This window comes from Heloderma suspectum, chromosome 4 (assembly GCF_057233095.1).
Source record: "Heloderma suspectum isolate Gila_16-S chromosome 4, 16-S_ref, whole genome shotgun sequence".
Classification (NCBI taxonomy): domain Eukaryota; kingdom Metazoa; phylum Chordata; class Lepidosauria; order Squamata; family Helodermatidae; genus Heloderma; species Heloderma suspectum.
The window spans coordinates 214,503,752-214,530,822 of NC_139461.1; the positions used below are offsets into that span (position 1 = coordinate 214,503,752).

Genomic DNA, 27,071 nt, shown 5'->3' on the forward strand with positions numbered 1-27,071 from the left:
TGTTCTCTAAATTTAAAAAAGCCTGTGGGTATTCAATCCCTACATGAAGTGGGTCCAGAACAAACTCTTTATAGTATTTTTTTTATTTTTAAAAAACAAAACAAAACAACAACATAAACACACAATAGACATACAGTAAAATATCTCTTACGTTTATAAGGTACCTACCTTTGGCTCCACCTACACAACAAATGCTCATTATTATTCTCTAATTCTTATCTTGATTGTATATCATACATTGAGTTCACAGACATTATATTATTTCTCTCCTAATTTTAACAACAAAAGAGAGTTAACCTTCTCAAAGTTCAGAATCCAGATACATAGGTATCATTTTTCTCTATTTCTTGTACAAATTCTATAAAAGGTTTCCAGTCTAACATAAATTTAGTTGTTGATCCTTCTTTAATTATAGTAGTCAGTTTTGCTATCTCTGCCAGCTCCATCATTTTCATAATCCACTCATTCGCAGTTGGTATTATTTCATTCTTCCACTTTTGTGCATACAATAACCTTGCCGCTGTTGTCATGTAGAGAAAGAGGGCTCCCCCCCTTCTCTTTTATGTGTTTATCTATTAGTCTCAATAAAAAAGTTTCTGGCTTTAATTCTATAGTAGTCTTTAATATTCTTTGCGCTAAAGACTGTATTCGTTTCCAAAATGTTTTAGCGTTTTTACAAGTCCACCATAAATGATAAAACGTTCCTTCTTGATCTTCACATTTCCAACATCTTCCAGAAACACCTTTATACATTTTAGACAATTTAAACAGTGACATATACCATCTATACATCATCTTATAAAAATTCTCTTTAGGACTTGTCTGAACAAACTCTTTCATGGGCCCTTTATTCAGTCAATTTGCAAATGAATACAATCATTATGTAATGCAAGCAAGCACAAACTTATCCAGATATACATCATCAGGTATGACTTCTACAAAATGATACTTTGGTGTTGCTATAATTTGTTAAGACACTTTAATAAATATTATCCTAATTATGGTATTTGAAAATACAATGCAACATAAGATTTGGATGTCCTACTTGTGGGCTTCTCACAGGCAGCTGGTTGGCCAGTGTGTAAACAGAATGCTGGACTAGATAGGTCTTTGCTCTGATTCAACACCGGTCTCCTTAAGTTCTTATGTTGCGTTCTTATGTATCTCCTTGGAGAAGCTACAAATCTTATGGCATTGTGTTCATTATAATCATTTGCTTTATCCCATTCAAAATAGATATAATAATCAAAGTCTTGTACATTACATGCCATGTAAGACACTGTTCTATGGAAAAATTCAGACTGCAGTGGTAAATACATTTACTATGCAAACCTGTCCACATCTACTCAGAAGCAATTCCCACTGAGTTCAAGAGGATTTACTACCAGCAGTTAGCTGGTTTGCACATAGTGAGAAGCCGCCATGGGTGAATTCCTCCATGGGGCTTCTCGTTGTGGTGCCTGCTGCCATTTTGAAAATTCAAGCCATGGCAGGGGCATGCCACAGTTCATTGTTACATGTGAACTGAGCCAGGGTGGGTTGTTGGGGTGGTTAACAAGCCACCCACAAACCTAAAACAAGCCATGGGTTCTGGGTGGCTTGTTAACCACCCCAGCAACCCACCCTGGCCAGGTTCGCACATAACAACAAACTGCAATGTGTCAACGTCCTGTACCCCCCTCCAGCTTCAATTTTTAAAATGCATAGTAGCAACCGCAACAGAGACCTTCACCCACCATGGCTTGCTGTTAAATGTGAACCAGGTCAGTATGTGTCATTGAGCTCAGTAAGTCATTTCTGAGTAAACATGAACAGGACTTTGCTGCAGGACAATCACATTCTCTCTAGTGCCATTTATAGAGATTTTTGACATTGCCACACAGTTGGATCCCAGGTGAACTGGGTCATCATCTTAAAGTGCTCATTTTGCACAAATTTCTAAGGATTAGGGGGGAAGAAGTAGCTTTACAGTGTATCATGAATTCGACCCCAGCAGGTTTGGTTCTGTGAATATCCTACCATGAAATGACTGCTAAATACTATATGCAGTTTGAAATGTAGTTGTCTTATAAAGGATTTTTTCTATCCTAGTATAGAAGGAGGCTTGAAACCTTAATTTGTTGTCCTTCCCCCCCCCCAAAGAACCCATATTTTTCCATTAATTGGGGGGGGAGTGTTAAAACATTTAATTTTAGAATTATAATGTATTATGGTCATGATACATTAAAGGTAGTATGCCCTATTGATTTCACTGGGAGCAATTTCTGTCTTTAACTCTTCCATTGGAACTCATGGGACTAATAAATATTTAACAGTGACTGAATGTATCTTGCTTATAGATCATATTTTTAAGTATAATCCTCATCTACTGCTGGCTTATTTTGAACCCGGGAATCTCTTAATGTGTATCAGTGATTTTATAAGCAGTTTTTATTACCAGTTATGACAATCCATTAGATGTACCTGTGGGAGATTCATATTTTATAATAGTCAGAAATTATCTAAATTATGCATAATTAAAAACACTGATAACCTGTTCGAAGGAATAATTGTGCTTCTGTTTCATCATGTTATAAGGACTAACTTGAGGAGATGTATGTGAGCTGCTTGAAACACCTATTTCTCCCCAAATGATACCGAAATCTAAAGGTTGTACTCACGACTGTGGCTGCAATCTTGTGCACTGAGGGCCTGGAGAAGGGAAAAGGGAAGGTGCCAATCTAAAAGCAAAGATTGGGGAGACCTCAAAGGGCTTCAACCAGAACTCAGGTGTTCCATACTGCACTGTGAGAACATGTGCTGATGCTCCTTGGCTGTCAACTCTAAGCAAACGATAGGCTTACCTGGACAGTGACTAAGAGGCCACATGGTCTACCTACCATACTCAACTGGCAAAATTGCTGTGTCTTATGAGAGCAGTCACAACAGCCCCTGGCAAGGAGCCACAAACTTGTGTCATCCTATGTCCTGCCTGGGAGCCATTGCTACTGCACAGACTAACTGCAGCATGTATCACAATATCTGGCTCATGCAGTTTCACAACGCCAGGTACGCCTGGGGTTTGCTGATGCTCAGCTCCCTGTGATGACATGGAAATAGAACCGGAGCAGCCAAGCTTTTCGGAGATTGGGTCCGAAGCCTTGTTGATTTTAACAGCATTGTATGTACTAGACAACCATGCGGGACTGCAGTCCAGGATCACAATCCACTAGAAATGTCTCCTGGATGAACTCCACTGGAACGAATGGGAGCTGCACAAGAACATAATGCTTTGATGGGGCTTAAAGGAGAGGGAATTACTGGTGAGTTTGTTTTTTTCTCACAAAATGATTGCAATGAACTTATTCAGCAAGTATATTGGACCACAGAGATGGGCTTTAAACCTATTCCATTTTTCTTTCTTTTATATAAATCAGTCAATAGCTTTGGCATTTTCCAGAAGGGAGCCAACCATGTTAGTCTGTTGCAGCAAAAACAACAAAGAGTCTTGTGGTACCTTAAACACTAACAAATGTATTGTGGTATAAGCTTTCATGGACTACAGCTCGCTGTTTTCATGGACTATAGCTCGCTGTTGATGAAGTGGGCTGTTAGTCGATGAAAGCTTATGCCACAGTATATTTGTTGGTCTTTAAGGTGCTGCAAGACTCTTTGTTCCTTTAGAGCACTAATTCGAGTTGTAGAGAGAAAAATGGTGTATCAGATTAAATCACAGAGAGCACACAAGTTTGCACAAAGAAGTAGGTTTGTCAATTTAGTCCCAAAAGAAATAAACTTGAGAGAGAGAAATTATATAAGCCTAGGATGATTTGGTCAGTCCTAAAGGAAATCAACCCTGACTGCTCATTGGAAAGACAGATGCTGAAGCTCAAATATTTTGGCCACCTAATGCGAAGCGAAAACTCACTGGAAAAGACCCTGATGCTGGGAAAGATTGAAGGCAAAAGGAGAAGGGGACGGCAGAGGATGAGATGGCTAGATAGCATCACCGATGCAATGAATATGGACTTGAGCAGCACACTCCGGGAGAGAGAGCGGAGGACAGGAAGGCCTGGCGTGCTATGGTCCATGGGGTCACGAAGAGTCGGACACGACTTAACGACTGAACAACAACAAGGATGATTTGGCTTTAGTTGATTGAATTAAGCCCTTCCTAGCCATTATTTCAGCTTCTGAGGTGCTACAGAATGTTTATGAACATTCCAACTGCTCAGAAGATTAAAACATATCAGCATATAGGTCATAAGGACACATTTGTGTAAAAAGGTAAGTGTGTGAGAAAGATGTGACTGAATGAAATACAAGGTAAAAAGAAGGCACACACAAAAAACATAGATGTGAATTTGAATGGGTCTCTACTTGTGAGGAAACAATTGTAAACCAGAAAAAGCTTCAAACATTCCCGAATCATCTGTTTTCTTTTAAACACATTAAAAACGTGCCTTTCTTACACACACACAAACTTATCAAAACCATAACAAAAAGTAAAATACAATCAAATAAAAATGTGGCCAAACTCAGTCAAATAAAAGAGAAAGTTCTTTACGACTTTACAATTAATACCGCAGAATGTTTGTTTAATCAGACAATGTGGTTAATCACAAAGGTGAAATTGAAAGTTAGCACTGTTGAATGCTAGCGTAAAAGTTAATAAATTCAGCTCATAATCATTATGCACATGCTAGTTATAATAATTTACTGTCCATATCAAATCTTTATAAGCATTGTAATTAAATATAAAAATGCACATTAGAATTATAATGAGTAATTAGGGCAACATAACTAATATGCATAAAAGTCCCAAAGCTCATTAAAATGTTAAAAGATGAAACCTGGTGTAGATAGAGGAGGGATGTGTGTGTATATTTTTTGCATCCATCTGAATGCCAATATACCTCCTGCATAGCTTTGTCTACACTTTCATACATAATAAACTAAAATATTTTGGATGTGAACAAGATTCATCATGACTTTTCCCCATTTCCAGCTGGAATAAGAGAGAACCTCCTAGTGAGGTTCTTTAGCCTTTTATAAAGCTTGAGTTCTGAGGAATACAAGAAGATTACAGAGAAGACGGGCAAAGTAATTGTCAAAAGAGATTCCTGGACAAGGAACTCATACATGCTTGCTGAAATAAATACATTCATTTGTTGTGCTAATATGCATCCAGATAAATCTTCAAAAGCCATGAACAGAAAAAGGTCCCAAAGCTCATTAAAATGTTAAAAGGTTATGCCTGGTATAGAAAGAGAATTTTTGGTGTACTGTTCTCATCTCTCAGTGTAAAAAATTCTAGGTTGGCCTTCTTTATGCTAGTGATACTTGAATAGATGGTTGATTAAGCATCAAGACCTCGAAGTTCATATTTAGTATAGGTTAGAGACCCTAGCCCTATGCCTGCTTGTGTGTTGGAGTAAAGTGGGGAGGGGGATGTGGGCCTACATGTAGGCCCTGCCCCTAAATTCCCCATATGCCCAGCTCCCAGTTAGACCTTTGTGAAGGTCTGAAAAGGGCTCTGTAAGTGCATTCATCTTAATATGCTTACACAGCTTCTGTGATCAGGTATCCTGCCTTATCAGAGTTTCTGATCACGGAAGTTTTGTAAAGTCGTTCATGTGAATTTGCTTACAGAGTTCTTTTCAGACCTATGTGCTCAACATGCTAAGGTCTAACTGACAGCCAGGCATGCAGGGATGTTGCATGGTGGGACATAAGTGGGAGCTCACATCCCCCTCCACACTTAAGCCTTACACACGAGCAGGAGAATGCATAAGGCTTTATATCAGGTATACAATAAAATTGCAGGAGCTAGTAATATAGAGAGGTGGACCTGGATTGGGTGGACTTAGGCCCAAACCTCTACTCTGCTATGACTGTTGCTTCTGGGTAGTCTTGAGCAACTCACTATTTCTCAGTGTAACAGACCACAGAGGGTGATGTGAAGCTACAATGGGATAAGCCCATGCATGCCATCCTGAGCTCTTTGGAGGATGGCATCATGTCTCCTGAGGCTTATTTATTCAACCAACGTTTTCTCTGCAGTTTACCAATAAAAATTAAGAATATGCTTGGATCCTAATATTCAGAGAGTGGAGGCTTGGAGCTAAAGGGATTACTTGGGGATGGATTCTAGTTGAAGAAGTACAGAGTCAGGAATCTCCTGGGTCAAGGGAAGATGTTGGCTAGACCGGATGCACAGGTCTAAGGAGTCCTTGGCAAAGTGCTGTCTAGTCAGCCCCCTCCTACATGGATGAGCCCTGGTGGGCTCGGTTAGTGGTGTGATGACCGCATTCAGCAACAGCATTCTAATCAGTACCAGCTGGCAAGCAACTATTTAATTTCCCACAATGCCCTGAAGTGATGCTATATTGGGTGCATTGTGGGAGATGGAGACCCAGCTGTCTAAGTGTAAATGGTTGGCCTTTCTGGAATGCTGAGTCCTCACCAGCTGCCTTAGGATATACATGCTAGCTAATACTGGGCCTGCTAATGGACTTTGGCATAGGGTGAAGAAGCTCTCAAGCCATACAGAAAATGGTCTGGTCCCTTGATTCTGAGATTTTAATCTTATCTCCAGATTTTATTATTTCCCCTGTAGACCTGAGAAGAAGGCTAAAAACTAGAGGTGCGCACCATCCACAAGATTCAACTGGGAACCTAATTCAGCATTTTGGAAAATGTCCTGATTCTGAGCAGGTTTGGAGGCTATTTGCTCGAGGTACCAAATCTGAGTTGAGATTTGGAAATCTGAGGCTTTGTGCCTCCCATTGATTATCATGGGAAATAAAAAGTGGCTGTAACTATTTCTTTTTGTCCTTAGCAGAAATTTACAGGCTTATTAGCCCCTTAGGATGGCATTGCACATGCCAAATTTCAGAAAATTAGGCTTTGTGCTATGTACCTTTATATTCTGATTAACTGCTGATAATTTTTTTATTGCTTGGCAGAATTGGATGAAAGTTTCAGGGATACTTGCCCCTTCAGAAGGGATTTAATCTGCCAAGTTTCAGATGAATTTTGTGCAAGACCACCCTTTACATTTTGAGGGTATCAAAAAAAAAAAAGCATACATTTATTCCTCTATGTTCTTTGTGGACCATTCTTCTGAAAATGGGAGACAGCATAAAGGTAAGAAAACTACGTAAGGAAACTGCAACATTTCAGAAGAATAGGCACAGTGGTTCATGTGGAATGGGAGTCCTCAAATTTTGTGAGGTTGAGTGATTTGCTTTTCCTCTCCCTTGGTTTTTTGGGCAATTTGTGTGAAATGGGCACACATCATAGACGTGTCTCTGGGGAAGAAACCTGAAAAGTTTCAGAAGGATAGGTGCAGGGGCTAGGAAGTTAAGATGAATGAAAATCAGTTTAAGTAGTGAAGCTTGTACTGGTGGCATTGGAAGAATGGTCACTTCATGGTCCCATCCATGTCTCTGCCCATGAAAAGAATGGTGATTGGAGAGCCCCTGGTAAAATGTGCTCTAGAATTAAAAGGTGGACTGGTCAGTCACTCAACCCCACTTCCTCTGCCTGCCTTCCCTCGTGAACATTTAAAGAAAGAAAAAAGACATTGTGAATGACGCCTCATCCAGGCTTCAGTGGCATTTCTGGTCAATTCAGAAGGAAACCCACTTCACTTCAGAAAGCACTAGAAATGGTATGAAGAGGCCCAATATGCCCTGTGGTTCAAGGGTTGGCAAAATCCAATGTACATCCCTACTAAAAACTTGACAGTTCAGGTCAGAGCCTGTGATCTGATCACCATAATCTATATGTGATCAGTTCCAAATACCATTGTATACAGTTATGTTGTAGTCATGCTTATAATTCTAGATGTGTCCCTTTTTGAAAAGGAGATGATGGCATTGGAGAAGGTACAGAAGCAGGCAACTAATATAGTCACTGGGGTAAACTGCTGAGAATATCACCTACATGTATTCCAGTGGAGTACATCCAGTCGACACCTTACCTCATCATATGAAAAGTTGCCATATATAATCTAAGGAATCACTCTGTGTCTGTGCCATGTCACTTTCACAGTCCCATAAGTCCACAATATCTGTGATTTGTAGATGTGTTCACCCTTATCCACAGTATCTCTGATTTTCTTTATTCTGCACCAAAATCATCATCATCATCATCTTGTTGTTGTTTGTGCGGTCAGTCGCTTCCGACTCTTCGTGACTTCATGGACCAGCCCACGCCAGAGCTTCCTGTTGGCTGTCGCCATCCCCAGCTCCCCCAAGGTCGAGTCCATCACCTCCAGAATATCATCCATCCATCTTGCCCTTGGTCGGCCCCTCTTCCTTTTGCCTTCCACTTTCCCTTGCATCAGCATCTTCTCCAGGGTATCCTGTCTTCTCATGATGTGGCCAAAGTACTTCAGTTTTGCCTTAAATATCATTCCCTCAAGTGAGCAGTCTGGCTTTCTTTCCTGGAGTATGGACTGGTTTGATCTTCTTGCAGTCCAAGGCACTCTCAGAATTTTCCTCCAGCACCACAGTTCAAAAGCATCTATCTTCCTTCGCTCAGCCTTCCTTATGGTCCAGCTCTCGCAGCCATAGGTTACTACGGGGAATACCATTGCTTTAACTATGTGGACCTTTGTTGTCAGTGTGATGTCTCTGCTCTTCACTATTTTATCAAGATTTGTCATTGCTGTCCTCCCAAGAAGTAAACGTCTTCTGATTTCCTGGCTGCAGTCAGCATCTGCAGTAATCTTTGCGCCTAGAAAGACAAAGCCTGCCACTGCCTCCACGTTTTCTCCCTCTATTTGCCAGTTATCAATCAAGCTGGTTGCCATAATCTTGTTGTTGTTGTTTTTTGAGGTTTAACTGCAACCCAGCTTTTGCACTTTCTTCTTTCACCTTCGTCATGAGGTTCCTCAGCTCCTCCTCGCTTTCAGCCATCAAAGTGGTATCATCTGCATATCTGAGATTGTAGGGGTGCACGAAAGTCACTTACCTGGTCTCGCAGCTTTTCGCGGTGGGGGGGAGGGGCTTCGCTGCTCTCCCCGCGAAGTTCAGGCCGGGGGGGGAGGCTTCCTGCCTCGCCCGGCCGAAATTCAGGCCGGGGGGGAGGCTTCCCGCCTCGCCCGGCCGAAATTCAGGCCGGGGAGGAGGCGCCTCGCCCGGCCGCGAAATTAAAAGTAAAAAAAAAAAAAAACGCCCCCGTGATAGGCTACGTGACGATTAACGTAGCCTATCATGGCTAGATCTGGAAAGTCAGCCGTGATAGGCTACGTAAATCGTCAAGTAGCCTATCACGGGTGACTTAAAAAAAAAAAAAAGCGCATACGGATAATGGCGGCCCCCATAGGGAGCCGCCATTCGCGTTCCTTATTTGGTCGCTGTAGTCTACGTAAATCTTAACGTAGACTACGGCGAAAATAAGGGCAACGCAAATAGCGTTGCCCTTATTTTCGCCGTAGTCTATGTAAAGATTTACGTAGACTACGGCGACCAAATAAGGAACGTGAATGGCAGCGCCCTATGGGGGCCACCATTATCCGTATGCGCTTTTTTTTTTTTTAAGTCACCCGTGATAGGCTACGTGACGATTTACGTAGCCTATCACGGCTGACTTTGCAAATCTAGCCATGATAGGCTACGTTAATCGTCACGTAGCCTATCACGGGGGCATTTTTTTTTCTTTTATTGGAATGGCGGCGGCAGCAGCTGGTCAAAAGACTGGCTGCCGCTCCCGCCCCGGACGAAGACCCAACGAACCGCCAGCCGGACCCGCCGCCGGGAGGGACATTCGCCAAAGGTAAGTCCCGTCCCGGGGGGGCGGGGGGGGCAGAGAATTTGTCCCCGAAACTTGTTCGGGGGGCCGAACACGTTGGCGCTCGGCCCCCCGAAGTTTCGGGGAGAAATTCTCCGCCATCCCTATGAGATCGTTAATGTTTCTTCCAGCAATTTTAACTCCAGCCTTGGCTTCATCAGGCCCAGCACATCGCATGATGTATTCTGCGTACAGGTTGAATAGGTAGGGTGAGACTATAGAACCCTGCCATACTCCTTTCCCAATCTTAAACCAGTCCATTGTTCCGTGTTCTGTTCTTACCGTTGGTACTTGGTCGTTATACAGGTTCCTCAGGAGGCAGACAAGCTGACTTGGTATCCCCATACCACCAAGAACTTGCCACAATTTGTGATGATCCACACAGTCAAAGGCTTTAGAATAGTCAATAAAACAGAAATAGATGTTTTTCTGAAACTCTCTGGCTTTTTCCATTATCCAGCGGATATTGGCAATTTGGTCTCTAGTTCCTCTACCTTTTCTAAACCCAGCTTGTACATCTGGCAATTCTCGTTCCATGAATTGCTGGAGTCTACCTTGCAAGATCTTGAGCATTACCTTACTGGCATGTGAAATAAGTGCCACTGTTGGATAGTTTGAACATTCTTTGGTGCTACCCTTTTTTGGTATGGGGATATAAGTTGATCTTTTCCAATCTGGTGGCCATTCTTGTGTTTTCCAAATTTGCTGGCATATGGCATGCATCACCTTGACAGCATCATCTTGCAAGATTTTAAACAGTTCAGCTGGGATACCGTCATCTCCTGCTGCCTTGTTATTAGCAATGCTTCTTAAGGCCCATTCAACCTCACTCTCCAGGATGTCTGGCTGTAGCTCACTGACCACACCATCAAATCTATTCCTGATATTATTATCCTTCCTATACAGCTCTTCCGTATATTCTTGCCACCTTTTCTTGATCTCTTCTGCTTCTGTTAGGTCCTTGCCATCTTTGTTTTTGATCATACCCATTTTTGCCTGGAATTTACCTCCGATGTTTCTAATTATCTGGAAGAGGTCTCTTGTCCTTCCTATTCTATTATCTTCTTCCACTTCCGCACATTGTTGTTGTTGTTCAGTCGTTCAGTCGTGTCCGACTCTTCGTGACCCCATGGACCATAGCACGCCAGGCCTTCCTGTCCTGCGCTCTCTCCCGGAGCGTGCTCAAGTTCATATTCATTGCATCCGTGATGCTATCTAGCCATCTCATCCTCTGCCGTCCCCTTCTCCTTTTGCCTTCAGTCTTTCCCAGCATCAGCGTCTTTTCCAGGGAGTTTTCTCTTCGCATTAGGTGGCCAAAATATTGGAGCTTCAGCTTCATTATCTGTCCTTCCAATGAGCACTCAGGGTTGATTTCCTTTAGGATGGACTGATTTGACCTCCTTGCAGTCCAGGGGACTCGTAAGAGTCTTCTCCAGCACCACAGTTCGAAAGCATCAATTCTTCGGCGCTCAGCCTTCCTTATAGTCCAACTCTCACAGCCATACATTACTACTGGGAAAACCATAGCTTTGATTAGACGGACCTTTGTCGGCAAGGTGATGTCTCTGCTTCTTACTATGCTGTCTAGGTTTGCCATAGCTTTCCTCCCAAGGAGCAAGCGTCTTTTAATTTCATGGCTACAGTCACCGTCTGCGGTGATCGTGGAGCCCAAGAAAGTAAAATCTGTCACTGCTTCCATTTCTTCCCCTTCTATATGCCAGGAAGTGATAGGGCCAGATGACATGATCTTAGTTTTTTTAATGTTGAGTTTCAAACCAGCTTTTGCACTCTCCTCTTTCACCCTCAACAAGAGACTCTTGAGATCCTCTTCGCTTTCTGCCATTAGGGTGGTATCGTCTGCATATCGGAGGTTGTTGATAATTCTCCCGGCAATCTTAATTCTTCTGCACATTGCTTGTTTAAAAATAATTCCTTATCTCTTCTGGCTAACCTCTGGAATTTTGCATTGAATTGGGCATCTCTCCCCCTATCACTGTTGCCTTTTGCTTTCCTTCTTTCTTGGGCTGCTTCCAGACAGCCATCTTGCCTTCTTGATTTTCTTTTTCTTTGGGACGTTTTTTGTTGCCGCCTGCTGAACAATGTTGCGAACTTCTGTCCATAGTTCTTCTGGGACCCTATCTACTAAATCTAGTCCCTTAAATCTGTTCTTCACCTCCACTGCATATTCATGAGGAATATTAATGAGCTCATATCTAACTGCTCTGTGGGTCTTCCCTATTCTCTTTAGTCTGATTCTAAATTGTGCAATAAGAAATTCATGATCTGAACTACAATCAGCTCCAGGTCTTGTTTTTACCAACTGCATAGATGTCCGCCACCTTTGGCTACAAAGGATGTAGTCAATCTGATTTTAGTGTCGACCGTCTGGTGAAGTCCATGTATAAAGTCATCTCTTAGGTTGTTGGAAGGGAGTGTTATGCACAGTGAGTTGTCTTGGCAAAATTCTATCAGCCTATGTCCTGCTTCATTTTGTTCTCCCAAACCATGCTTGCCTGTAATTCCAGGTGTCGTTTGACTACTCACCTTAGTATTCCAGTCTCCTGTAATGAAAATAACATCTTTGTTTGGCGTACTATCCAGTAGGTGCTGCAGATCCTCATAGAACTGATCTACTTCTGCTTCTTCAGCATCTGTGGTTGGGGCGTATATTTGGATCACTGTGATGTTAAATGGCTTACTCTGAATTCGAATTGAGATCATTCTGTCATTTTTTGGATTGTATCCAAGCACTGCTTTAGCCACTTTATTATTCATTATGAAGGCTACTCCATTTCTTCTGTGGTCCTCTTGTCCACAGTAGTAGATCTGGTGGTCATTTGATGTGTAGTGGCCCATTCCAGTCCATTTCAGTTCACTGACACCCAAAATGTCTATATTTAATCTTGACATCTCCCCAAACACCACATCCAATTTGCCCTGGCTCATAGATCTTACATTCCAGGTTCCTATGGTGTGTTGATCTTTAGAACATCAGATTCGTCATTCACCACCAGCACCATCGGCTGCTAGCCATCCTTTCGGCTTTGAGCTAGCTGCATCATCACATCTGGGGCTAGTCAAACTTATCCTCTGTTCCTCCCCAGTAGCATTTTGACCATCTTCCGACCTGGGAGTTCCATCTTCCGATGGTCTACTGACATATCTCTGGTTGTACTGATCCATTTAGTTTTCATGGCAAGAATAATCCCCAGGGTTCGTATTTAGTGTGACCTCTCTGCCATGACCTTCCCGTCTTGGGTGTCCCTTCATGGTTTAGCTCATGATGTCATTGAGGTGCTCAAGCTCCAGCACCACGACAAGGTAACGATCTCATTTGCTGAAGCATCATCATCTTACTTAAATCATATGTTTGTTTTTTCACAGGCAGCACATTTCTAAACATGGTTTCTCTCAAAGCATGCATTTTAAAACCTATTTTGATATGTCATTCAGAAATCATGAAAACCGGCACGTAACAAAGGGCCAAGTTCACACATTAGTCTGGAGTAATCAGGGCAGTTCACATCAGAAACATCGAATTCCTCAGGCATCTCTAATATAAGTCAGGCCCTGATTGTTGAGAATTCTGAAGGCTCCCTGGATTCAAACACAGTGCTCTCCAGCAGATTGCACAAATGCTGGCTGCCTTTTCTCTGTCTTTGTTGTTGTTGTTTTTGTTATGCTTATCAGGGACAATAATCTGCTAAGGAGAGATGAGGCAAGCAAAGGTAAACACGGGACAAAGAAAGGTGGCCAACAGTTCTGCAGTCCCTCCCAGTTTTGTGTGCCTGTCCCTGGGGGAAACCATAACAATTCTATATGATCAGAGCCTGGCTTACATGTGGCTACTTTTCACATGATGAGTGTAATATGTAAGTACAAGCTACTAATGCTTTCAGTAATCTTCAGTAATCAGGGCTCATTGCAAGGTCCCAAAGATGAAGAAAGTCTGAAGGAACTCATGTGGGTAGCCCAGCACCTATCCTTATGGGTGCCAACGCTTAAAATCCCTCAATTCCTTCCCTCTTCTGACATGTCAATTTGAAGCAAATATGGGAGGGGATGAGGAAGTGAAAGTCCCTTCCAAATATTGGGACAGATCTCCGTGGCATGGTAAACACAGCAAGGCAATTGCCAAACTTGAGGTGATGTTGAGAGATCCGTTATTGAATCTCTTGAAAGTTTTTTTTAACAAATTAAATCTAGCCACAGGAATGGGGTGAGGCACTGAATTGGATCAGGGCCACCATGCTTTGGGAGGGTGCGTACTCCTCCACTGTTTTTTCAATTAAAATGCCCTCCAAAGGTGCTATTTGCTTCACAGGGCAAATATACATGTACCACATGGGTAGGTTACCTCCATGGGACAAAACAGCAGCTCTGAGAGGTGAACATGATTTTAATAGGAAAGTTGCATAGGGGAAGGATTCATCTCTCCTCCCAAGCATTTTGGCTCCAAATGGAACCACACACAGACACACACCTCTCCTACAGCTTAAAAAAATCCTGCAAGATACCCTGTTTAGGGATCTCCTGTGTCTAGTTTGTCCCTAACACAAAGGCTGAATAGTTGTTGAGGAGTAGGGTGGCCAGAAATAGAACTGTAATGGTCACAAATGCTCTGCCTGTATGTCTTGGTTTCACCCCAGTTGCCTTCTGTTTGCATGTTCCTTAGAACTAATTTGCATTTTGTATTTAAAATGATCTATTTGCATTCTTCTCATCTACCTATACTTTTAGTTTCCTTTATCTCTTTGTTTTGTTTTGGAGTCATTGGGGTTTTTTTGGTTTTCGCACTGTCAGAACTTTCACTTTTCAAATATATATTTCTTTAGTTACATCATGATTTGCTTATCTTAAGAAAAAAATATTGTGGTAGTGCAATTTCAGTTCTGATGGAACTGAAAGCCATATTGGGTATTAATAATACACAAATAAAAGCACTTTATTTGACATCAAATATTATTGTGTTGCTACAGTTTTGACAATTAACTGTAAGAAAAAGCGAGCTTGAAAGAAATCCGATAGGCTGGTAAAAAAAAAAAAAATTAAAAATTATTTAGAATGATGTAGTATTACTTACTGCATTTGTTTCCAGAGAAGAATATTAATATCAATTAGAACATTTCTAAATGCCTCACAGGAAATTTGCCAAGAACATTAGAAGGATTATAATTGCTACTTGGATTTAGTAGAATTTAAATCATTTCCTGCCAGCATATTTAAAGACCTGGTTCCTTCTGGCCCAGTGCAGATATATTTTAACAATAAGAGTATAATGGCCTTGTTTTAGGACTAGATCCGAACTTTGCATCTGAAGCCTAAACTACACCTTTCATATAAATGTATGTAACTGTTACACAGTGGCCAGCACAGACACTGTTGACAGATGGTGGGAGTTGCAATCCAGCAACATCTAGAGGACCACCAGTTGCCTGCCTAGCCAGGCTGTGGCAGCATCATGGGTCCTCAGACCAAACAACCCTGCTGTTGTACCCCCCCCCCAAGAAAACCTTTTAAGTCACAATCCTATGCATATTTAGAGAGAGAAAGACCCTACAGCTCCCAGCATTCCCCAGCCAGCATAGGATTAGTAACCACTTGACTTTAGAGCTAAATGCAAATGCCTACAACTTCACAGCTCCATTTACAACAAGTTCTGAATTGTGTGTGTGTTGTGTGTGTGTGCACACAGGGGAAGGGGATTTTGGTGACTTCTGGAATGAAAACGGGTATGATGTATTTTCCCCTTCATGGATCACTGCCTTATTGTGGCGAAGGGGCTTGCGTAACTCAGTGAAGCCATAAGCTATGCTGTGCAGGGCCACCCAAGACGGACAGGTCATGGCAGAGAGTACTGACGAAATGTGGTCCACTGGAGAAGGAAATGGCAACTAGGGATGGCGGAGAATTTCTCCACGAATCTCGGGGAGGCCGAATGCGTTGGCACCCCAAAATTGGCGGTGAAATTCTCTGCCCCCCCCGAGATGGGACTTACCTCCCTCGAATGTCCCTATTGGCGGCGGGTCCCAGCGGCGGTTCGGCGGCGGTTCAGCTGCGGTTCAGCGGGGGGGGGGCGGCGGCCGGTCTTCTGACTGGCTGCCGCCGCCACCATTATAAAGTGAATGTAAAACACACATACACGTGATAGGCTACGTCACGATTTACGTAGCTTATCATGGCTAGATTTCCAAAGTCAGCCATGATAGGCTACGTAAATTGTTACGTAGCCTATCACGGGCGACTTTGAAAAAAAAAAAGCGCATATGCAAATGGCGGCGCCCATGGGCGCCGCCATTTGTGTTCCTTATTTGGGTCCAGGTAGTCTACGTAAAGATTTACATAGACTACGGCGAAAATAAGGGCAGCACTAACCCGGGCCCAAATAAGTAACGCAAATGGCGGCGCCCATGGGCGCCGCCATTTGCGTACACGCTTTTTTTTTCAAAGTCACCCGTGATAGGCTACGTAACGATTTACATAGCCTATCACGGCTAGATTTCCAAAGTCAGCCGTGATAGGCTACGTAAATCGTTACGTAGCCTATCACGGGAGACTTTGAAAAAAAAAAGTGCATATGCAAATGGCGGCACCCATGGGTGCCGCCATTTGTGTTCCTTATTTGGGCCCAGGTAGTCTGCGTAAAGATTTACATAGACTACGGCGAAAATAAGGGCAATGCTTACCCGGGCCCAAATAAGGAACACAAATGGCGGCGCCCATGGGCGCCGCCATTTGTGTACGTGCTTTTTTTTTTCAAAGTCACCCGTGATAGGCTATGTAATGATTTACGTAGCCTATCATGGCTGACTTTGGAAATCTAGCCATGATAGGCTATGTAAATCGTTACGTAGCCTATCACGTGTGTGTGTGTGGGTTTTTTTACATTCACTTTTTTATTTCGCGGCCAGGGAGATGGGGCGCTTCTCCCCAGCCTGAATTTCGGCCGGGCGAGGCAGGGCACCTCCCCCCCCGGCCTGAACTTTGGGGGGAGAACCGAAGCGCCTCCCCCCCACCGCGAAGCAAGCTGCGGGACCAGGTAAGTGACTTTCGTACATCCCTAATGGCAACCCACTCCAGTATTCTTGCCAAGAAGAAAACCCTTTTACCCACAAGGCTAAAAGATATGACGCTGGAAGATGAGTCCCTCAGGTCGGAAGGTGTCCAATATACTACTGGGGAAGAGCAGCAGAGGGAATTTCCAAGTAGCACCAGAAATAGTGAAGCAGCTGGGCTAAAGCTGAAAGGACACTCAGCTGTGGATGTGTCTGGTGGTGAAAAGAAAATCCGATGCTGTAAAGAACAATATTGTTTAGGAACCTGGAATGTAAGATCAATGAATCAAGGTAAGCTGGAGGTGGTCAAACATGAGATGGCAAAATTGAACATCGACATCTTGGGAATCAGCGAACTAAAATGGACAAGTATGGGGGAATTTAATTCAGGTGCCCATCATATCTACTACTGTGGGCAAGAATCCCTTAGAAGAAATGGACTAGCACTCATAGTCAATAAAAGGGTGGGAAAGCAGTACTGGGGTACAATCTCAAAAATGATAGAATGATCTCAGTACAAATCCAAGGCAAACCATTCAGCATCACAGCAATTCAAGTCTATGCCCCAACCACTGAGGCCGAAGAAGGTGAGGTTGATCGGTTCTATGAAGACCTACAACACCTTCTAGATCTAACACCAAAAAAGATGTCCTCTTCATCATAGGGGATTGGAATGCCAAAGTAGGAAGTCAAGAAATCACCGGGATAACAGGCAAGCATGGCCTTGGTGTACAAAATGAAGCAGGACAAAGGTTAATAGAGTTTTGCCAAGAGAACACGCTGATCATAGCAAACACGCTTTTCCAACAGCACAAGAGGCGACTTTACACATGGACATCACCAGATGGTAAATATCGAAATCAGATTGATTATGTCCTTTGCAGCCAAAGATGGAGAAGCTTTATACAGTCAGTAAAAACAAGACCTGGAGCTGACTGTGGCTCAGATCATGAGCTGCTTCTTGCAAAATTTCGGCTTAAATTGAAGAACGTAGGGAAAACCACTAAACTGTTCAGGTATGACCTCAATCATATCCCTTATGAATATACAGTGGAGGTGAGGAATAGATTTCAGGGATTAGACCTGATAGACACAGTGCCTGAGGAACTATGGATGGAGGTCCGTAACATTGTTCAGGAGGAGGCAGCAACAAAATCCATCCCAAAGAAAAAGAAATGCAAGAAAGCAAAGTGGCTGTCTGAGGAGGCTTTACAAGTACCTGAGGAAAGAAGGGAAGCGAAAAGCAAGGGAGAAAGGGGAAGATATATCCAACTGAATGCAGAGTTCCAGAGAATAGCAAGGAGAGACAAGAAGACCTTCTTAAATGAACAATGCAAAGAAATCGAGGAAAACAACAGAATGGGAAAGACTAGAGGTCTTTTCAAGAAAATGGGAGATATCAAGGGAATGTTTTGTGCAAAGATGGGCATGATAAAAGACAAAGAAGGCAGGGACCTAACAGAAGCAGATGAGATTAAGAAGAGGTGGAAAGAATACACAGAAGAACTATACAGGAAAGATCTGAATGTCCCTGATAGCCATGATAGTGCGGTCACTGAACTTGAGCCGGACATCCTAGAGAGTGAAGTCAAGTGGGCCTTAGGAAGCATTAGTAACAACAAATCTAGTGGAGATGACAGTATTCCAGCTGAGCTATTTAAAATCCTCAAAGATGATGCTGTTAAAGTGCTGCACTCAATATGCCAACACATTTGGAACACTCAACAGTGGCCACAAGACTGGAAAAGGTCAGTTTACATTTCAATTCCAAAGAAGGGCAATGTCCAAGAGTGTTCAAACTACTGTACATTTGTGCTAATTTCACATGCCAGCAAGGTGATGCTCAAAATCCTACAAGCTAGGCTTCAGCAGTATGTGAACCGAGAACTACCGGAAGTTAGGGATGTACGAAAGTCACTTACCTTTTCGCAGCTTGGCTTCGCGGTGGGGGGGAGGCACTTTGCTTCTCCCCCCGAAGTTCAGGCGAGGGGGGGGAGGCGCCCCACCTTGCCCGGCCGAAATTCAGGCCGGGGAGAAGCACCCCGTCTCCCCGGCTGCGAAATAAAAAGTGAAAAAAAAAAGCCCGTGATAGGCTACGTTAATCGTCACGTAGCCTATCACGGGTGACTTTGGGGGGGGGAAGCGCGTAAGCAAATGGCGGCGGCCCATGGGCGCCGCCATTTGCATTCCTTATTTTGGCACGTCTAGTCTATGTAAAGATTTACGTAGACTACGGTGAAAATAAGGGCAACGCAAGTAGCGTGCCCTTATTTTCGCCATAGTCTACGTAAATCTTTACGTAGACTAGACGTGCCAAAATAAGGAATGCAAATGGCGGCACCCATAGGCCACCGCCATTTGCATACGTGCTTTCCCCCCCCCCCAAAGTCACCCGTGATAGGCTAAGTGACGATTTATGTAGCCTATCACGGCTGACTTTGGAAATCTAGCTGTGATAGGCTACATAAATCGTCACGTAGCCTATCATGGGTGTGTTTGTTTGTTTTTTACTTACTTTTTTATTTTGTAATGGCGGCGGCAGCAGCCGGTCGGGAGACCGGCCGCCGCCCCCGCCCCCCACGAAACATCGCCGAACCGCCGCTGGGACCCGCTGCTGAGAGGGACATTCGCTGAAGGTAAGTCCCATCCCGGGGGGGGTGGGGGGGCAGCAGAGAATTTCCCCAATACTTTCGGGGGGCCGAATGCCTTGGCGCTTGGCCTCCTGAAGATTCGGGGAGAAATTCTCCGCCATCCCTACAGTGGGTTTCAAGAGGCAGAGAAACTAGAGATCAAATCTCCAACATTCTCTGGATCATAGAGAAAGCAAGAGAATTCCAGAAAAACATCTATTTCTGCTTCATTGACTACGCTACAGCCTTTGATTGTGTGGATCACAACAAACTGTGGCAAATTCTTAAAGAGATGGGAGTACCAGACCACCTTACCTGTCTCCTGAGAAACCTGTACGAGGGTCAAGAAGCAACAGTTAGAATCAGACATGGAACAACTGATTGGTTCAAAACTGGGAAAGGAGTACGACAAGGCTGCATATTGTCACCCTGCTTATTTAACTTACATGCAGAGTACATCATGAGAAACACCAGATTGGATGAATCACAGGTCGGAATTAAGATTGCTGGGAGAATTATCAACAACCTCAGGTATGCAGATGATACCACCCTAATGGCAGAAAGCGAAGAGGATCTAAAGAGCCTCTTGTTGTGGGTGAAAGAGGAGAGTGCAAAAGCTGGTTTGAAACTCAACATTAAAAAAACTAAGATCATGGCATCTGGCCCCATCACTTCCTGGCATATAGAAGGGGAAGAAATGGAAGCAGTGACAGATTTTATTTTCTTGGGCTCCAAGATCACTGCAGATGGTGACTGTAGCCATGAAATTAAAAGACGCTTGCTCCTTGGGAGGAAAGCTATGGCAAACCTAGACAGCATAGTAAGAAGCAGAGTCATCACCTTGCCGACAAAGGTCCATCTAATCAAAGCTATGGTTTTCCCAGTAGTAATGTATGGCTGTGAGAGCTGGACTATAAGGAAGGCTGAGCGCCGAAGAATTGATGCTTTCGAACTGTGGTGCTGGAGAAGACTCTTATGAGTCCCCTGGACTGCAAGGAGGTCAAATCAGTCCATCCTAAAGGAAATCAACCCCGACTGCTCATTGGAAGGACAGATACTGAAGCTGAAGCTCAAATATTTTGGCCACCTAATGCGAAGAGAAAACTCACTGGAAAAGACCCTGTTGCTGGGAAAGACTGAACTGAAGGCAAAAGGAGAAGGGGACAGCAGAGGATGAGATGGCTAGAGAGCATCACCGATGCAATGAATATGAACTTGAGCACGGTCCGGGAGAGAGCGGAGGACAGGAAAGCCTGGTGCGCTATGGTCCATGGGGTCACGAAGAGTCAGACAGGACTTAATGACTGAACAACAACAACAATAATGTATTTTTCCATTTACCCACTGATGTTGCTAAACTCCATTTTTCTTCAAAGCTTTGTTCCTACCCAGAGGACGCAATAAACACCAGAGCAAAAATAGTTCTTAACAGTATTATCATCCGCAAAAGCTAAAGTTAAGGAAAATAGAAAACACATATATCAATATAAAATGCATAATAATACAATCATCAAAAAGTTTAGGAAGAGCTAGACAATACAGCTGAAAAATACAAACAATATCTTTCTCCTCTGCTTTCCTGAAACAATTTCAAGGCCACAAACCAAAGTGAAATCTGTTTATTGCAGTGTATGACCAGATTGAAAAACCAAGGTATACAAGATACGTATATATTCAAAAGCATATACAGCAACGAAGTATATATAAAGACTTATAGAACAGTGTATCATCCATGCTAAGCAATTAAAACAGGTTAACTGAGCTCTCAGTTTAACTGCAACAGAAAAAAAAATTGCAACTTCTCCAGTAACTACAGGAATGGTATCAGCTAAACAGTAAGATACATAAAACAGATTGTCTCTGCCAGGAAACAAGGCCACGAGAAGAGGAGAAAGCATCATCATCCTCATCATCATCCAGCTATATTATCTAGCTCTTGCCAACATTTTTGATGTTCATATTTTTAAGTAACTGCTTGCCTAGGATAAATGTTGCATGGATGGATTTATTCAGCCCTCCAATCAAACATATATTCTCTCGAGTTTAGGCCAAGTGTACTTGAAGACCTACAACACCTTCTAGAACTAACACCAAAAAAAGATGTCCTCTTCATCATAGGGGATTGGAATGCTAAAGTAGGAAGTCAAGAAATCACCGGGATAACAGGCAGGCATGGCCTTGGTGTACAAAATGAAGCAGGACAAAAGCTAATAGAGTTTTGCCAAGAGAACATGCTGATCATAGCAAACACTCTTTTCCAACAGCACAAGAGGCGACTCTACACATGGACGTCACCAGATGGTCAATATCGAAATCAGATTGATTATGTCCTTTGCAGCCAAAGATGGAGAAGCTCCATACAGTCAGTAAAAACAAGACCTGGAGCTGACTGTGGCTCAGATCATGAGCTGCTTCTTGCAAAATTTCGGCTTAAATTGAAGAACGTAGGGAAAACCACTAAACCGTTCAGGTATGACCTCAGTCATATCCCTTCTGAATATACAGTGGAGGTGAGGAATAGATTTCAGGGATTAGACCTGATAGACAGAGTGCCTGAGGAACTATGGACGGAGGTCCGTAACATTGTTCAGGAGGCAGCAACAAAATCCGTCCCAAAGAAAAAGAAATGCAAGAAAGCCAAGTGGCTGTCTGATGAGGCTTTACAAGTAGCTCACGAAAGAAGGGAAGCGAAAAGCAAGGGAGAAAGGGGAAGATATACCCAACTGAATGCAGAGTTCCAGAGAATAGCAAGGAGAGACAAGAAGGCCTTCTTAAATGAACAATGCAAAGAAATCGAGGAAAACAACAGAATGGGAAAGACTAGAGATCTCTTCAAGAAAATTGGAGATCTCAAGGGAACGTTTTGTGCAAAGACGGGCATGATAAAGGACAAAGAAGGCAGGGACCTAACAGAAGCAGATGAGATTAAGAAGAGGTGGCAAGAATACACAGAAGAACTATACAGGAAAGATCTGAATGTCACTGATAGCCATGATAGTGCGGTCACTGAACTTGAGCCGGACATCCTAGAGAGTGAAGTCAAGTGGGCCTTAGGAAGCATTACTAACAACAAAGCTAGCGGAGATGACAGTATTCCAGCCGAGCTATTTAAAATCCTAAACGATGATGCTGTTAAAGTGCTGCATTCAATATGCCAACAAATCTGGAACACTCAACAGTGGCCACAAGACTGGAAAAGGTCAGTTTACATTCCAATTCCAAAGAAGGGCAACGCCAAAGAGTGTTCAAACTACCGCACAATTGCGCTCATTTCACATGCCAGCAAGGTGATGCTCAAAATCCTACAAGCTAGGCTTCAGCAGTATGTGAACTGAGAACTACCGGAAGTACAAGCTGGGTTTCGAAGAGGCAGAGGAACTAGAAATCAAATCGCCAACATTCGCTGCATCATGGAGAAAGCAAGAGAATTCCAGAAAAACGTCTATTTCTGCTTCATTGACTACGCTAAACCCTTTGATTGTGTGGATCACAACAAACTGTGGCAAATTCTGAAAGTGATGGGAGTACCAGACCACCTTACCCGTCTCCTGAGAAACCTGTACGAGGGTCAAGAAGCAACAGTAAGAACCAGACATGGAACAACCGATTGGTTCAAAATTGGGAAAGGAGTACGACAAGGGTGCATATTGTCACCCTGCTTATTTAATTTATATGCAGAGTACATCATGAGAAATGCCGGATTGGATGAATCACAGGTCGGAATTAAGATTGCCGGGAGAATTATCAACAACCTCCGATATGCAGACGATACCACCCTAATGGCAGAAAGCGAAGAGGATCTCAAGAGCCTCTTGTTGAGGGTGAAAGAGGAGAGTGCAAAAGCTGGTTTGAAACTCAACATTAAAAAAACTAAGATCGTGTCATCTGGCCCTATCACTTCCTGGCATATAGAAGGGGAAGAAATGGAAGCAGTGACAGATTTTACTTTCTTGGGCTCCAAGATCACCGCAGATGGTGACTGTAGCCATGAAATTAAAAGACGCTTGCTCCTTGGGAGGAAAGCTATGGCAAACCTAGACAGCATAGTAAGAAGCAGAGACATCACCTTGCCGACAAAGGTCCGTCTAATCAAAGCTATGGTTTTCCCAGTAGTAATGTATGGCTGTGAGAGCTGGACTATAAGGAAGGCTGAGCGCCGAAGAATTGATGCTTTCGAACTGTGGTGCTGGAGAAGACTCTTACGAGTCCCCTGGACTGCAAGGAGGTCAAATCAGTCCATCCTAAAGGAAATCAACCCTGAGTGCTCATTGGAAGGACAGATACTGAAGCTGAAGCTCCAATATTTTGGCCACCTAATGCGAAGAGAAAACTCCCTGGAAAAGACCCTGATGCTGGGAAAGACTGAAGGCAAAAGGAGAAGGGGACGGCAGAGGATGAGATGGCTAGATAGCATCACGGATGCAATGAATATGAACTTGAGCACGCTCCGGGAGAGAGTGCAGGACAGGAAGGCCTGGCGTGCTATGGTCCATGGGGTCACGAAGAGTCGGACACGACTGAACGACTGAACAACAACTTGTAGACCACTGAAGAGGGCTGATTTCAAAAAGATTTTGGCCTATTATGTTATAGCTTTTATGTACTCAGGTCTAAATTTTGTTATATTGATATTTGTGTCATTCTTATGCTGTTACATTTGTGTTTATTTGTATTAAACCATTTTACTCAGAGACATACTCTTTCCCTACCCAGAAGACACCAGAATGAGAGCAGGAAGTATTGCTTCTTGCTCTCACTCTGTTTTGGTTTTAGGGTGATGCCATGAGAGTGAGGGCAAGAGCACGAAGCAGTGCTTTTGTCCTCAGCCTGGCATCTTCTGGGTAGCAAGAAACAACAGGAAGGATTCAAAACAATGGGAGTACAAACACAAATGCCCTAACCCCAGCGCCAGCTTGTCTGGCTGTAAGGGGGGGGATATTGCGGGCGGGTGGGGAGAGATGACGTGGGTGTTTGTGATTGGCACCCCCAGTGGCACCACTGAGCAGGGAGGGGCAGGCAGAATTGCCTTAAGCTCTGCCCCCCTCCCAACCAAAGCTCTCTCGCTCACGCGGCTCCCTCCCACCCGCCCTTAAGCAGTGTGGGTTTCTTACCAGTTGCCCCTTTCGGGAGCCATGTAGGAATTTTTGGCTCACCGTTCAATTGGCCTATTACTTTGAGTCTTTTTGCCTACTTCACACTGTTATTGGGATAGAGTGCATCCTGTAGGTGAATTAGGTCCAATCTCATAGGTCACATTTTACTTGGCGGCTAGGATAGGCAAAAGCAGAAAGAGATTAGGGATGGTGTGCATGCAGAGGCACCTTATGGTGACAGGTGATGCCTGAGGCCCCCCGAACAGGTTGTGCATCTCAGCGGGGGGATAAGGGTTGCCTGGAAGACCAACCCTCCTCACTCACCCAGGTGTTGTGCGGCACCAGGAGGGGGTGACAGGGGAAGGTCTACCTCCCCCAGAAGGGGCAGTCTGGAGGGGTGGCGAGATCACCGCCACCCCTCAGGCTGGGTGTGTTTTCACCCAAGAAGTGCCAGCTAGTCGCTGACACAGTCAGATGCCCGTCCTAGATACCCCTTTGCAGATATTTTCAATAAATGTGGCCCAATTTTCAACCCAAACTTTGTTGTATGGGTCTTCTTTGACCCATCTCTGCTCGCAATTGTGCTGCCACCAAAATCACATCAGCAGCCGAAAACATCAGGGGGACCATTTTGGGAAGCATCCCTCCCCACCCTCAGCTTGCAACTCTGAGCCAAAAGTCCTTTGTAAGATGTTTCACTCTACTGGAATCAGAGCTATACATAGAAAACAAAAAATTCAGATGTTCCGCCCTAGTGGATCTATATCATTTACATGTTGCTGCTACCTTTCAGAACCTTCTTTGCTTCAACAGGGTTGCCAGGTTTTCTGGTGTGTCTCTTTGGCCTTTAGCAGCTGCATGGTAAGCAAAAATTTAGCAAGTGAATGAGTGAAAAAATGCATTTGCTATGATACTGTTTCTTGTGGCTCTGTTTTTTTTAGAAAAGGGACAGGAGCCCTGCTGTAGGGGAAAAGTTGCAACCTTAATTCCAGGAAAAGAAGGAGTATTGCATAACTTCATTGTTTGTAGGGGAACTATTCCTTTAGAATAAGTAGCAAGCTGAATCACAACTGGGCTTTTTAAGGCTCTTAATGAAACAAACCAACAAAAATAACCACAAGGTAGCAGATACTGTCAGGTGTAATTTTATCCAGAATTGTTCCACATCCTCCACACTAGTGAAAGAAGCAGGGGCTCCAGATTGCAAGCCTGCAACCTTACCAATAATCTAGCCAGAAATTTAGCTACACTCCTAAAGTCATTTATACAGTGGTATGTGAGTCTTTGATAACTCTCCATTAAACTAAATAGTCAATATTAGCTCTTCCCAGCCTGCAAACAGTTGTGCATCATAAAATTCTAGTAATTTCTGCCAGATTTTCAAAATAGATGTGCTATTTATGAACCACATGGACTTTCTCTCAGAATGCTAGTGAAAGCCAAAGTACAGCTGGAAAGCCAGACTTCGCAACATGTGTAAAGATGTGGAAGAACCTAAGACACATTCTCTGCACGTCCTTTACTGTGACCAAAATCCACCAAACTACTGGTTCTGCAGTGGAGTAGCCTCACTATAAACCCCAAGTAAAATCTATGGTACAACTTTAGCAGCATTTCCACAATCAGTGTCCATCCATTCATGGATGTAAATGATGCTGAACCAACATTTCCAGATCATTTCATTTGTTTTTTTAAGTGAAAAAAAAATGTTGAGCAGGGACTGAAAATTTTAAGAATCTCTCCTGGCCCCAGAGAACTCGGGTAAAAATGTTGCCTCAATTTAATAACCTAAAAACAGGCCTGTGAAATTGAGGTGGCATTGTGTCAGGATTGATTCTGAGCACAGAGAGATCGTTAGCAGATCAGATGCAGAAGAGGAACAGCCAGAACCAGGGGAAGCATTTTCCCAAGCCAGTTCAGATATGGGTAGGTGTGCTTCTGAAGTTGCTGACTCCCAGATGGCCAGGCCAAAATTCCCTCTCCTACACAACTATTAGAGATACAGGAGCCCTTTGTCCTCTGTGAATCTTGTCACAATACCCTTAGGTATTGTCCACTGTTGGTGAACAGATTTCCTTTAAATCTAAGTTCTGTAAATGGTGAGCAGGCATGCCATAAACTGAAAACATTTATTTATTTAACTGGGAAAAATGGCCCAAGTTATGCAATATTTAATTAAAATTGATATTAAGTTAAATACATTGCTCAACAACTTTCATATTGTGCGGGCTGAGAAATGAAGAACTCTTGATTTCTTTATTAAAGAGTTTCAAGGAATCTTGGAGATACATGGTTAGATAATGGAGGAGAATAGAGTTTGAATCACCTATGGCGACATCGTAATTCAAGAAAGATTTCAGGACAAGCATATTTCATTTACCATTTCCTGTTGGAGCGAAACTGCTTTAGGGCTTAGAACGTTTTGAAAGCAAACTAACAATGGTGATCAAAGGAAAGCATTTGCTATATTCATTCAGTTGCCTTTTACTACCTCAACCACAAACATATGAATC

At 43.3% G+C, this 27,071-nt stretch overlaps 2 protein-coding genes across 4 annotated transcripts in view; both read left to right on the forward strand.

Annotated features, from left to right (window-relative positions):
- Positions 1-24,310, forward strand: part of LOC146348046 (lysine-specific demethylase 5C-like) — a 51,425-nt gene extending 27,115 nt beyond the window's left edge. The window contains exon 3 of the mRNA XM_084848289.1: positions 24,239-24,310. Within this exon, the coding sequence (XP_084704415.1) occupies positions 24,239-24,310 (72 nt within the window). The remainder of the gene's footprint in view (positions 1-24,238) is intronic.
- NEGR1 (neuronal growth regulator 1) overlaps positions 1-27,071 on the forward strand; it is a 791,297-nt gene that overhangs the window by 595,460 nt on the left and 168,766 nt on the right. The gene's annotated exons all lie outside the window — the stretch shown is intronic.